Source organism: Amblyraja radiata, chromosome 24 (genome assembly GCF_010909765.2).
Source record: "Amblyraja radiata isolate CabotCenter1 chromosome 24, sAmbRad1.1.pri, whole genome shotgun sequence".
NCBI classification, from domain to species: domain Eukaryota; kingdom Metazoa; phylum Chordata; class Chondrichthyes; order Rajiformes; family Rajidae; genus Amblyraja; species Amblyraja radiata.
In genome coordinates, this window is record NC_045979.1 from 3607271 (window position 1) to 3621265 (window position 13995).

Below are 13995 nucleotides of genomic sequence, written 5' to 3' on the forward strand. Positions count from 1 at the left end.
TGCTGCGACTATGACGAGTGCCGGCAAATCGCCAAAAAAAATTGCGTTAGTGGGACAGGCCCTTTATAGATCAGCTGTGCAAATATGCAGAGAAATGACAGGTGGAATTTAACCCAAACAAGTTTAAGGTTCTGCACTTGGGGAAGTTGAATGTAAGGGGGAAGTATACAGTAAATGGCAAGACCCTTAACATCATTGATGTGCAGTGGGATCTTAGATTCCAAGTTCATAGCTCACTGATGGTGGCAGCACAAAGTAGATAGGGTTGTATGCTTGCCTTCATTGCAATGCATAATATATGCAGCTCTGTAGGACTTTGGTTAGTATTTGGAGTATCGCGTGCAGTTCTGGTCGCCCCATTACAGGAAAGATGTACACGTCATGGAGAGGATACAGAGGAGGTTCACAAGAATGCTGTCTGGATCAGAGAGTTTTTAGCCACAGGGAGAAGTTGCACAGACTTGGATAGTTTTCTCTGGATCGTCAGAGGTTGAGGGGAGTCTTGATAGAAGTATTATGAGTGACATAGATGGGGTAGCCAACTCAAGTGGTTTCCCCCTGTTTCCCAGCGTGGAAATGTCCAACACTAGAGGCCATAGCTGTCAGGTGAGAGGGGGAAAGTTTAATGGAGGCATGTGGGGCAGGTTTCTTTCACAGAGAGCAGTGGGGGTCTGGAACAAATTGCCAGGGGTGGTGGTGGAGGCAGGGAGGATAGTGGCATCTAAGATAGGCACATGGAAGTGCACAGAATACAGGTATATGGATAATGTACAGGCAGATGAGATCAGTTTAACTTGCATCATGTTTGCTACAAACATTCAGGGCCGCAGGACCCATATGTGCTCTGCGTTCTATGGTGAGAATGTCAGAATCCCTGATGGACCAGGCAGTGTCTCTCACTTCCTGCAGCCTTCCTTGTTGCTGGACATTTGAGTTACCAAACCAGGCTACGATGCATCCAGTCAGTATATTCTCTACAATAAACCTGTAGAAATGCAATACAGTATTCGGCGATTTACAAAATGTCCTCGATCTTCTAAGGATGAAAAGGCGTTAATGAGTTTTCTTTGTGATTTCATCAGTGTGCTGGGATAGCTTGCCAGAGATATGCATGCTCAGGAACTCTTGTTGAGTTGTGAAGGGATTAAGAAATCTGCAGAGTTCAGGATGGTCTTCTGCGGGATATACCGGTCCACGCTGAGATTTTCTTTCTTTTCTTTCTAGGGTGAAAGCCACATCATTCCTCTGGTGGTGGAGAGTTGCATCCGTTTTATCAGCAGGCACGGTATGTGGAGGGCCCAAACATAGAACGATTACGAATGGACAAATAACACACAATGGGGCTGTTTGCTTTGTTATTCTCACTTTCCAGTGCGTTGTATTTAGCCCAGTATATTTGACACTCGAAATATGTCATACGTACAGTCGGACATAGAACAGTACAACACAAGAACGGGCTATTTGGCCCGTAACATCTGTGCTGAACGTGATGCTAACACCATCACTTAAGGGCCTGTCCCACTTGGCGAATTTTTTCGGCGACTGCCGGCATTATATCAGTGTGGCCAAAAGATTTTGAACATTTCAAAATCCAGCTTAACATCTTTCCTATAGAATAGTGACCAGAACTGAACACAATACCAGCACCATGTACAGCTGTAACATAACAACCCAACTTCTATACTCAATACTCGTGGAATACAAGTCAGTTTCCCTGGGTTCAATCTCGGTAAGAGTATGAAAGAGGTTATTTGCAGGAAATCCCTTCACTCTTTGATGGGGAAGGTAGTGGTGGAGTTGTTGGTGGCTGCCAGTTCATGTACATTTATTTTTTCATATTTTTCCCAAAGGGCTGGAGCATGAGGGAATTTTCCGTGTATCAGGATCACAAATTGAAGTTATTGACATCAAAAAAGCCTTTGAAAGAGGTTAGTACCTGAACGAATTATTTCTTCACATCACCACACAATGGTATTTCTGGTGATTTTTCTCAGCAGTGTTCGGTTGAAGAAATTGCAATCATAGCCATGATCCATGTATTCTCCTGAATGATTGCTTCTGTGGGAAATTAAGCTCTTGTATGATAATGGGATGGTTTAGGATGATATAATCTGCAGAAGCAAGGTGATAAACATGTTGATGAGAGAGTCTTTGATCGCTCTGCTGGAGAGTTCTCCTTTCCTGTGTGGTCTGCACTGAGGGCATATTAGAAATTGAAACAGTGAAAATGAATCTTAAACCCCCTGGCCACAATGTGCTGCCCAAAGCAATCCAGCTGTCAAGAATCTGTGAAGACACGGTGGCACAGTGGCAGAGTTGCCACCTTACAGCGCCAGTGACCCAGGTTCAATCCTGACTACGGGTGCTGTCTACGTTCTCCCTGTGGCTGTGTGGGTTTTCTCCGGGTGCCCCAGTTTCCTCCCACATTCCAAAGACGTGCAGGTTTGTAAGTTAATTGGTTTCTGCAAATTGTTCCTAGTGCGTAGGATAGAACTAGTGTATTGGTGACTGTTGGTTGGTATGGACTCGGTGGGCCAAAGGGCCTGTTTCCATGCTGTATCTCTGAAAACTAAAACTAGTCAAGAGCCAAGAGTGTTTTATTGTTATACGTCCCAAACTTCTTTGTCCCATTGTTATACATCCCAAATAGAACAGTGAAGTTCTCGCTTGCAGCAGCACAACAGAATATGTAAACATAGTACTCTGTAAACAATATGATAAACAAGATATGGAAGTTCTGTGTGTGTGTATATACACACACACACACACACACACACACACACACACACACACACACACACACACACACACGCGCACGCGCACGCGCACACACACACACACACACACACACACAAGCACGAACGCACGCACACACACACACGTTAAGAAAACAAACAACCAATAATAGTGCAGAAAGATAAAAGCAATGCCTTCAAGTCAATGTAGTTCAGAGCTTATTTGGAGGTTGTCGTGTTTAATAGCCTGAAGGCTGTAGGGAAGAACTAAAAATAGATGCAATTACTACTCAAGACGGGGTTGCATTTGGTGGAGAGATCAGTGGACATGGTCTACTTACCTATTCATTCCCCTGCACTCTCAGGCCTGTTTTTGAGATTGCAATGGCCCAATGTACAGTGTCTCACATCTATAACAAGCCACTTGCGGCACATGGTCGGTTATGAATATCAAGGGATAGAAAATATAGCAAAATAGCAGTTTTGCATTTGGATGGGAACACAAGGTATGAGAGTGCCCTGGCCACCTTGAACTGTCTATATATGCTCACACAGATTGGTTTAAAGGGGAACGAATACCTTTTCTAATTTTATTCCATTGTTTTGTTTTCTACAAAGGTGAGGACCCTTTAGCAGGAGATCAGAATGACCATGACATGGACTCGATAGCAGGAGTGCTTAAACTATATTTCAGAGGCCTGAACAGCCCACTCTTCCCCAAAGAAATTTTTCATGACTTAATGTCCTGTGTCAGTAAGTTGACTTTTTTGCTGGTCATGGGTTTTGATTTTCTATCTGCGAGACACGCGCGATTTCTTGGTTGATTACAATCCCTGATGTTTTAAAAGTTGGATGAGTATCTGACGGGAAGGATTAAAGAATAAAGAGAAGCCTATTGAAAGGGTGACTGAATCCGAGAAGAGAGTTTGCCAAAATGGCCAAAGTGTAACTTTCTGTAGAAGATTTAACAGCTTCATAGTATTGCTAGTATAATGCTGACCTGGCAATGGTCACCAATTGATCTGTCCTCCTGAGTCACAGCTTGATGCCACTCAGGACTGTTTATATTTTAAGGGGCCATGTAATTGGTGCAAGATTTATTTTTAAAAAGGCATAAATTTACTCCAACTTTATTTCTGGGTCAGTAATTATTGACATCTAAGCCTATTCCTTGGAAAGGAGTAGGGGAGATGTATTAGAAAGTATGGAACTCCGTTGACTCCATTTCACCCAGAGAGTTGTGAATCTGTGGAATTCCCTTCAAATTCACTGGATGTATTCAAGAGAGAGTTAGATTTAGCTCTTAGGGCTAACAGAATTAAGGGACACGGGGAGAAAGCAGGAACGGGGTACTGATTTTGGATGATCAGCCATGATCATATTGATTGGCGGTGCTGGCTCGGAGTGCCGAATGGCCTACTCCTGCACCTATTGTCTATGTTTCCATTAACAAAAGTTCCAGTGACCAGAGATTGCAGAGATTGAAGAGAGTTCAGAATTGTCTTTCTTTTAAGCATGTTGAGTTGTGATCTACATTGCAGTGTCCAAACAGTTGTTGGAAGCAGAATCAAAAGTAACTTGAATGAGGCAGAATGGGTGAAGGGGGATTATTTCAATTGCTTTTCAAATAGCCAGCATTGGCCAGTTCATCTTAAGATCCTATATTTCTCAGGATCTAGTGCTCCCACTTAACAGTTGTCTTGTTTTTAAACATGGCATCGTTATTTGCCCGAAAAGAGATTTAAAACAAAACAAAGATAGTCAGGGATAGACACAAAATGCTGGAGTAACCCAGCAGGACAGGCAGCATCTCTGGAGAGAAGGAATGGGGTGACGGGACAGGAAAGGTGAGACTGAGTGAGCAGCTGGATCATCACCCACAGCCATGCTATGAGGCCTGTGTTAAGTGTCAGATTTTCCCTGTGTGTGTTGCAAGATAAAAAGCAGAGGCACAGCAGCTGGGGTTCTGATCCTACCTCCCTCCCAAGTTAATGCAGGAGCTCTCAGTGACCGGAGTCAATCGCTGATTGATCTTTCAAGGCATCTGGGAAGTGAGGGGGTGATTGTGACAGAGGCTCAGGGCACCGACCCCCTTAGCTGGGACAGTACATAATTCCCTTAAATTGGAACTTTCTACGGCATGGTTCATTGTTCTAATAATCCTGAGGTTAGATGTCTAATTGACCTGTACATGAATACCACAAGCTCGTGTCACACTTAGAAAAAAAAATGTTATGAGACTTTTTTTGAGACTTGAAGGAAGGCAAGGGACCCTTTCAACACTTCAATCCATTATAAACTGTGAAGAAAAATGTGCATCTTTCTGCCAGTTTTAGTTAAATCCATATTATTCCCCTCATGTTCTTTCTCTGCCCTGATCTCATTCTCTGTTCTTACACTATATTATGTGCCTTCGTATTCACCATACTTTACAAGGCCTTCTTCTCTATTCTCTTTGCAGTTCATTCTCAGTATTTGCTTCACTCTCTCTTCTGTCTCACTCATTTGTTTTCTTTTTCTCTTTCTCTGTCTCCCTGCAACCTTCAGTTCTTCAAGCCGCTGAGATATCTGCCAAGGATTAAGCTCTGGCGTTTACTCATTAAGCCCCTCTACCATTTTTTTTCCTTTTAGACAATGCTCCTTACAAAAGATCACTTTAACAAGTTTTAATTCATCCTTTCAGGAATCTCCTGTTTCCTGAGATAGTTGCTACATTATTAGTGGAGGGGGGACAAAATGGGGAGCCGTGTGCTTTGTAGCTGTGTCAGCGCCGTAGGTGGATACTATTTGTATACATTGTGTACGCAAGCAAAACATCTCACTGTGCCTAGTCACATGTGACAATAAACTATTCCCATTCCCTCACCCCTATCCCTATACTTTTCCCCCTTCAAACTTCAAACATTCACACTATGTCTAATTATTTTCCTCGAACAAAATACAATCTGCTGATGGAACTCAATGGCTCAGACAACATCTGTGGACAGTCAACACTTGGGGAGTGGAGAGGAAGGACAGAGACCTGAGGAAAGGTCTCGACCTGAATCGGTGACTGGCCATTGCCTCCCTCAGCACACAGTTCTTTGTACAAGAACGAGTCCGCAGCCTCTTTTATCTTCAGTTTTGTTCCTCATTTACTTTAAGTTCCATGATTCTTACTTCCTTTCCCGAATTTCCAATCAGTTACAGATTAAGTGGTGCAATTGAATTTTCTGCTTGTGTTCATTCTGCACTCCAGACCACAGACTAACTGTTGAAACAAATTGATTTTTTTTTTTAAAGATTCAATTAAAGTGTAAAAAAGAATCCTGTTCAGTTCTGTGTGGATTTTATTTCCACTGATTGCTCTCTTCAGGCATTTTGTATGGCTATCAAAGTGTCTTTGAAGCAGCAGCAGGATCAGAGGGTTTGCGTTTGTCATCCATCCAGACTACTACACACTACTATACCATGCACTGGATGTGAAGCTTGGTGTGTACCTCGTGACAAGCTCAACCCCATTGAGTTCAGCCTCTAAACCCACTGCCTCTTCCGACAGTTACTGCTAATTACAGTCCACCTGTAATGATTGTCCACAAAGAGCAAGGTACATGATCTGTGCGGTCCAGTGACCAGCGGACTTCCGCAAGGGTCGGTGCTGGGGCCGCTACTCTTCACGTTGTACGTTAATGATTTGGACGAGGGGATTGAAGGCTTTGTGGCCAAGTTTGCGGATTATACGAAAATAGGTGGAGGGGCGGGTAGTGTAGAGAAAGCAGGGACTCTGCAGAAGGACTTGGACTGGTTGGGAGAGCGGGCAGAGAAGTGCAAGATGGAATGTAGTGCAGCAAAGTGTGGAGTCATGCATTTTGGTAGTAGGAATAAAGGTGTGGAGTGGGGAGAGAATCCAGGAATCGGAGGTACAAAGGGACTTGGGACATGGTGGCTTTGTGCACAGCAAAGTTAGTGTCAATAGACAATAGGTGCAGGAGTAGGCCATTCGGCCCTTCGGGCCAGCACCGCCATTCAATGTGATTATGGCTGATCATCCCCAATCACTACCCCGTTCCTGCCTTCTCCCCATATCCCCTGACTCTGCTATCTTTAAGAGCCCTATCTAGTTTTCTCTTGAAAGCATCCAGAGAACCTGCCTCCACCACTCTCTGAGGCAGAGAATTCAATGGACTCACAACTCTCTGTTAGAAAAAGTGTTTCCTCGTCTCCGTTCTAAATGGTTTACTCCTTATTCTTAAACTGTGGCCCCTGTGTCACACCATTCTGATATGTAAGGCCTCAGGCCCCAGAGTGTGCCTCAAACCACCAACGTTCAGGGAAGGACATGAGGTAATAAAATTAGTAAGAACTAGTGGCTTGAGAAAGATTGATGCAAATCACTGAGAAATTGAAGAAAGAGAAAGAGAGACCATGAGGATTGAGGTAAGTGAAACAAATGTGACAAATAATTCCCTTGGTCATGAAAGTGCTGGAAGAACTCAGCGGGTCAGGCAGCATCTGTGTTGTGAGTGGAGAGACAACCTTTTGGGTCAGGACTCTTCTTCAGCTGGAAGATCCTTCTTCGGATCAGTCTGAAGAAGAGACTTAACTCAAAATGCACCCAATCCATTCCCTCCACAGATGCTGCCCGACCCAGCACAATCTTTTTTGCTCAAGTGCAAAATGGGAATTCTTGATGCTGGTAAAGTACTGATCTAACAGGCCTTTTAAGAAATGTATTGAATTGAAATTATGCAAGAGAAGAAATCAGATGTGGTAAATTAATTTGTGATTGTCGAAAATTGAATTAGTTCTGGAAATTGGTGAAGCTTTGTGTGATGAGCAAGCACACAGGGAGAAAAGTTATCCCTGGTGCCTCCCTGATGTCATGGGCGGGGACTTTGCAATTGCTGAGATTTTTGTCAACTAGGTTTGGGGGCTTGCAGCTGTTGCTGTAGAATTCAAACAATGCAGGTTGAATAATGTGCATTAGATTGAGATTTGTGTGTCCTTTAGAGATTAGGAATGAACCGGATCCTAGGAATAAACCTATTATTATCCCGAAACATGGTCTGGCATCTGTCTGGGTCGGAGCAGATTCCTTTTATCTATAATTTTTCTATTATTTACAATCATGTCCCTTTGGACTGGAACTCATTCCCCCTTGGGCCACAGTTTGAATCTTCTATCCTAGATGCGTCATTGCGCTAGGCAGTTCAGGTCATTCCAGTTAGTAAGCAAAATCAGCAGGCAGGGTTGCTTGTGACTGATCACTATTCCAATGACACATACACAGTTTTGGCTCCTGCTTAAACTTTTGCCCTCTGTGTGCAAGTAGCCGATGATCATTTGCTGTCTGTGCTCCGACATACAATGTCACGCAATACCCTTGATTAGATGGACAAGAATGTAGGATGCATGAGGTGAGGAGTGCTGTACAAGAAGCGTCTTCAAGGTGAATTAACTGTCAACCATCGAGCATAACCTGCATTACTGTAACATATTTTGTTTCTGCTCTTTACAGCTATTGAAAACGTTGATGAGAAAGCTCTTCAAATCCGCAAAGTCCTTGTGACTTTACCAAAGCCCACCATCATCCTAATGCGCTACCTCTTTGGTTTCCTCAGTCAGTAAGTATTAATGTGCATGTCAATAGGATGTGACAGAGGGTCTTCTGCCGTTAGATTCACCCTCAGTGCCTGAAGCTATTCATGTTATTAACATGTGGAATAAGCCTATTATTGGCAACACAATGGTGCAGTGGTAGAGCTGCTGCCTTACAGCGCCAAAGACCCGGTTTCGATCCTGACTAAGGGCGCTATCTGTACAGAATTTGTACATTCTCCCTGTGACTGCGTGGGTTTCCTCCAGGTGCTCTGGTTTCCACCCACATTCCAAAGAGGTGCAGGTTTGTCGGTTAATTGGCTTCCGTAAATTGTGCGTAGTGTGTTGAGGAGAACTAGTGTGCGGGTGATCGCTGGAAGTCTCGGTGACCCAAAGAGCATGTTTCCACTCTGTATCTTTAAACTAAATTAAACCATACAAGAGTTTGGGTAGGAAGGAAATGCAGATGCTGGTTTAAACCGAAGATAGACACAAGAAGCTGGAGTAACTCAATGGGTCGGACAGCATCTCTGGGAGAAAGGAATAGCTGACGTTTTGGGTCGAGACCTTTTTTGTGTCTATCTTCTATACAGAGTTTCTTAATTCCTTGGAATGACTCATCTTTGACTGATTCATTTCGCTCAGTAGTTTGGTATCGTACATAACCCTGGAGGAATGTGACAGCAATTAGCCTCTGCTCTGCATGGCAGTGTGTTACTTGGAATGGAGCTTTCATTTATGTTCCTACTACATCTGTTATCCTTGAACTTTCAAGTGCTGGAAGCTGCATTTTCTAGGGGCTGTTGAAGAGGCTTGTATTCGTTGCTGCAGTGTACTCTGTAGGAGATGTACATGGTTGGCACTGTGCACTAGTGGTTAAAGGAATGTCTTTTGCTGATTTCAATCAAACATATCGTCAAATTCCTCGAGTGTTGGTGGAACTGTACTCATCCAGTCAGGTTAGCCACAAATTCTCCAGCCAAACGTTCCTCCTTCAACTTGTACCTCTAGAAGTAAATTAACTGGCCAGTAATATCACCGTCCCTTCCAGCTCCAGTATTTTACAGGGCAGTGTAAAGGTTAACTCAATGTTAGCTTTTCTACAGCCATCTTGGTGTTGTCTGGAATGAAAATGTTTTCCATAGCCTCGCAAACTATTCGCACAAAGAAAAATCCATTAAAAAAATGGATTAAATTGCTACCATGTGTTTTCTGCACACTCGCCACTCATGGGGAGGCCAGATGTACTGAACACACGCAATGGGTAGCCAAGCTCACTGGATAACCAAACCAGATGCAGCTGCACCATATTGATAGTCACAGCCCTGACTCAGTACATGTTCCTGTGAGTTCCTGAACATCTGGTAGTTGCCGCCAGAGAGAATTAGGGTTGTATTGCACCTCGATGGTATGAACAGTGCTTTGTAAATGAAATTAGACACAAAATGCTGGAGTAACTCAACGGGACAGGCAGGATCCATGGAGAGAATGAATGGGTGATGTTTCAGGTTGAGGCCCTTCAGACTGAAGAAGGGTCTCGACCTGAAACGTCATCCACTCCTTCTCCTTCTTCTTCTTTCGTGTGGCGTGCACAGCCTAAAGTTGTTGGACAACTTGTTCTATTTGATCTTCCGTTTGTGCACGTCGAGTTGATTGCATTAGTCGAAACAGGGCGGACCACGTGAAGGTTGCAATCTTCCACCCCGTCACCCACTCCAATCCAGAGTTACTCCTGCATGTTGTGGCTATCTTCAGTATAAGGCAGCATCTGCATATGTCAAATGGTTGTTTTTCTTACTGGCTTCCCATTTTTGCATGATTAAAGTACATCAAGATTGATGCCATTTTCTTAAATGTTCAGCATTGACATTGTTTGCATAATTAGATTGAAAAGAGAGCAACCAATTTCCATTTATTTTTGTTTGTGTGAAGCTTGTCTCAGTTCAGTGAGGAAAACATGATGGACCCGTACAACCTGGCTACCTGCTTTGGACCCACACTAATGTCCGTGCCTGAAGGCCATGATCAGGTGTCCTGCCAGTCTCATGTAAATGAACTCATGAAGTCCATCATTCTGCACCATGACGCTATCTTCCCAGGACAGAAGGAGCTGGATGGGCCTGTGTACAACAAGGGGTTGACTGCGGAAGATTACTGGTGAGTCTTTACCCAATCTGAGGTAGATAGTAGTTCAGGACTGCTCTCTGGTTGTGGTATCAGGCAACTGAAGCATCCTACCCCAACCAGAGAACAGTCCTGAACTACTATCTACCTCATTGAGGACCCTCGGACTATCTTTGACCCTTTGACTATCTTATTGGCTTTACCTTGCACCAAACGCTATTCCCTTACCATGTATCTGTACATTGCGAATGGCTCGATTGTAATCATGTCTTGTATTTCTGCTGACTGGTAGCACGCAACATCAGCTTTTCACTGTACCACGGTATATGTGGTACAGTGAAAAGTCTATGCCTATTTGTGACCTGAAAGCCTTGAAATTGCCCTTGCTTGGTCCTCAGGTGGTATGGAATGAAAGATGGTAAACAGAGCAGAGGAGGAACTAAACTAACTAAATCGGCTTGACACTTCCCACTATTCTCCCGCCCATCGCCATTTGGACAGGTACATGGATAAGAAAGGTTTAGAGGGATATAGACCAAACACAGGCAAATTAGACCAGTGTTGATGAGGCAACTTGATCGGCATGGGCAAGTTGGGTTGAAGGACATGTTTCCATTCTGTGAGACTCTGTGACTATTTCTACTTCCCTATGGAGTTCAAAGTAACCGTGACAAATGTCAGAATTGTCCTCGCTGCCAGTGCAGAGTGTGTTTAGGTGGAATTTCCAAGCCTTTTCAATATCAATAGGCCGCACGGTGGCGCAGCAGTAGAGTTGCTGCCTTACAGCGCTTACAGGGCCAGAGACCCGGGTTCGATCACGACTACGACCCGGGTTCGATTCCGACTATGGGTGCTGTCTGTACGGAGTTTGTACATTCTCCCCGTGACCTAGGTGGGTTTTCTCCGAGATCTTTACGTGGATCTCTCCGAGTGCTTACGTGGATCTCGGAGAAGCAGCAATCAAAGAGAAGCAGGGAGAAGAGCTTATTGGCTGAAACCCGTGGGAAAGGTGAGTCAGAGGGGGAAAACTGTTTTAAACAGAGGAATTTGATTTGTAAATTGGCAAATTAGACAATATATCAGTCACTATAAGCAAGGCTGCTCTAGGGGAGCAGCAGTGAGGGAGCGGCCTTGAGAGTAAAGTGTGAGTCTTTGGCTCGAGAGTCTTCAGCAAGGAGGCTGAGGAGAGAGACTACGCATAAAGCTGGAGAGGACGGGACGCGGTGAACACATGGCGGGTAAGATGAGGCAGTGTGAGGCTTGCAAGGATGTGGGAGCCCAGGGACAGATGGAGCCTCTGGCTGCTACAACTGTGGCAAGTGTGCCCAGGTTCAGCTCCTGAAGGACCGTGTTGGGGCACTGGAGAAGAAGTTGGATGACCTCAGGGCCATCCGGGAAAACGAAAGTTACCTGGACAGGACCTACAGTGAGGTAGTCACGCCGAGGATACGGGAAGAAGGAAGGTGTGTGTCTGAGAGAAAGGGTGGTAACCGTGGAGTGCAGGAGTCCCAGGTGGCTGTGCCTAATGAAAACAGGTACGCAGGAACGGCAGGAATGGGGTACTGATTGGGGATGATCAGCCATGATCACATTGAATGGCAGTGCTGGCTCGAAGGGCCGAATGGCCTACTCCTGCACCTATTGTCTATTGTCTATCTTCAGTTTCCTCCCACACTCCAAAGACGTACAGGTTTGTGGGTTAATTGGCTTGGTGTAACTGTAAATTGCCCCTAGTGTGTGTAGGGTAGTGTTAATGTGCGGGGATCGCTGGTCGGCGTGGACTCGGTGGGCCGAAGGGCCTGTTTCCGTGCTGTATCTCTAAACTAAACTAAACAATCCCACAACCATCGAGTAAAGAGTGCGTGAGTGAGACCACTGATGAAATATCAGGCCCTTGCCCGACAAGAATGATGTGATGTGGGTTTCAGGTATAAAAATGATCTCTGAGCTCATGCCATCAACAAGCTTATTAATAAAGCAAGGCCATGCTCAGATTAACATTCAGATGTCCTGACGTTATGTCACCACAGGGCATAATCAGCCAGATACTGGGGAATGCGGTTTTGCTGGCAGAATGTCCACAGCAGAACATAAGGACCAGACGAGAACACTGCGAAATATATGTTGCATTCAGGACACTTCTGTGATGTTTGCTGGACCATGTGCTAGAAAGGACCATTCCATCCACAAGTTCATTACCCTTTCAAACTACAGCATCCCTTCCAATTAACTTGATCATACTCACACTCTGGTCTCCTCCAAAAACATATCTTATGCTCTGACTACCTGGGTCCCTACAGGTTCCCACCAGCTTCGACTTGACATTAAAGGTCTGCTCCCATTCTGCTTTCAGGCAGGCAGATTAAACAGATATTAGGAAAGAATCAATGGTTGGTTATTTAAGATTTGTCAGGCCTGCACACCCCTGACTTCCTTGCTTATCTATAAGATCACCTGCATCTTTTAACATCCTCCCATTAACTTCGAGGTCTTTGATACAAGCATGCATACCTACTGCATTCGTTACAAGATGCCTTTGTTTTTCAGTGAGAGCCCTCACGGGGACCCTGCATCTGCTGAAGATGTCGTGCAGGATGTTGGAACAGAAACGCACACCAGCGAAGATGGTACGTTGTTGGCTTTTGTCTTTATTTGTGGATTCACAATGAAAGAAAGAGAGAGGGAGAGGGAGAGCGAGAGAGAGGGCGAGGGGGAGAGAGAGAGATAATATTGAGCAAGCAATTGCAGGTTGGTGCATAAGGAAGTGTACTGCTCAATGTCTTAACACGTGTGGATATGGTGCTGTTAGGCCCGCTGTTAGTCATCCAAAGTAAATCACCTCTAACAAAGCTGCACTACCTTAGCCCAGCTTTTGTGCTCTTCCATGGAGAATGGGTTTGAACCTGAAACCTTCTATCTCAAGGTCAGATCTTCACAACAAGGATTTGTTTGGACTGGAGATGACAGACACCACCATCTTCTCAATGGGACGTAAACATAAGCTATAAATACCGTACCTTTGATGCCCATACCTGTGAAAGTAAATGTCTGAAATAGGGCACAGGTGGAAAATGTTGCATTTTGTTCATTCCAACAGCAGTTACATAAATAAAGCATTGGTTCGAATTGGGTTGATTAGTAGGATTGGATGTTACAATCCCTAAGATTTTTCACTACAATTGACATTCTTGGGGATGACCACTAGGTGATTTTGCTACCAATCAGACACATCTTCTGTTGTGTACCTCAACGTCACTGGGTGTTACGGCCTTTTATCACAAGACACCCTCAGTCGAGGCAGGCCCATCGCAGGGTGATCAGACATGGGTGTGTGTCTTATGGTTAGCCTCTAGATGGTCATGTGGTAGCCCAGACAGCATCTTTTCTCTTCAGCCACAGCCAGTGACTGCTCCATTCGGCGGCATTGGGAAGTTATTTTATTGCTCTCCTTTGTGCCTGCCCTTTGACTCCTACTTCCCTCAGGAGCCTTACGGTGGAACTTTATGATTCAGAGAGGATGCATGCATCAGTGTGCATTCATATTTAGTAGTCACTGTTG

General features: G+C 44.6%; 1 protein-coding gene across 1 annotated transcript in view; it reads left to right on the forward strand.

Moving 5' to 3' along the window:
• srgap2 (SLIT-ROBO Rho GTPase activating protein 2) overlaps positions 1 to 13995 on the forward strand; it is a 211586-nt gene that overhangs the window by 169680 nt on the left and 27911 nt on the right. The window contains exons 13-18 of the mRNA XM_033042275.1: positions 1225 to 1285; positions 1851 to 1928; positions 3354 to 3488; positions 8233 to 8338; positions 10245 to 10469; positions 12984 to 13063. Coding sequence (XP_032898166.1) covers positions 1225 to 1285; positions 1851 to 1928; positions 3354 to 3488; positions 8233 to 8338; positions 10245 to 10469; positions 12984 to 13063 — 685 coding nt within the window. The remainder of the gene's footprint in view (positions 1 to 1224; positions 1286 to 1850; positions 1929 to 3353; positions 3489 to 8232; positions 8339 to 10244; positions 10470 to 12983; positions 13064 to 13995) is intronic.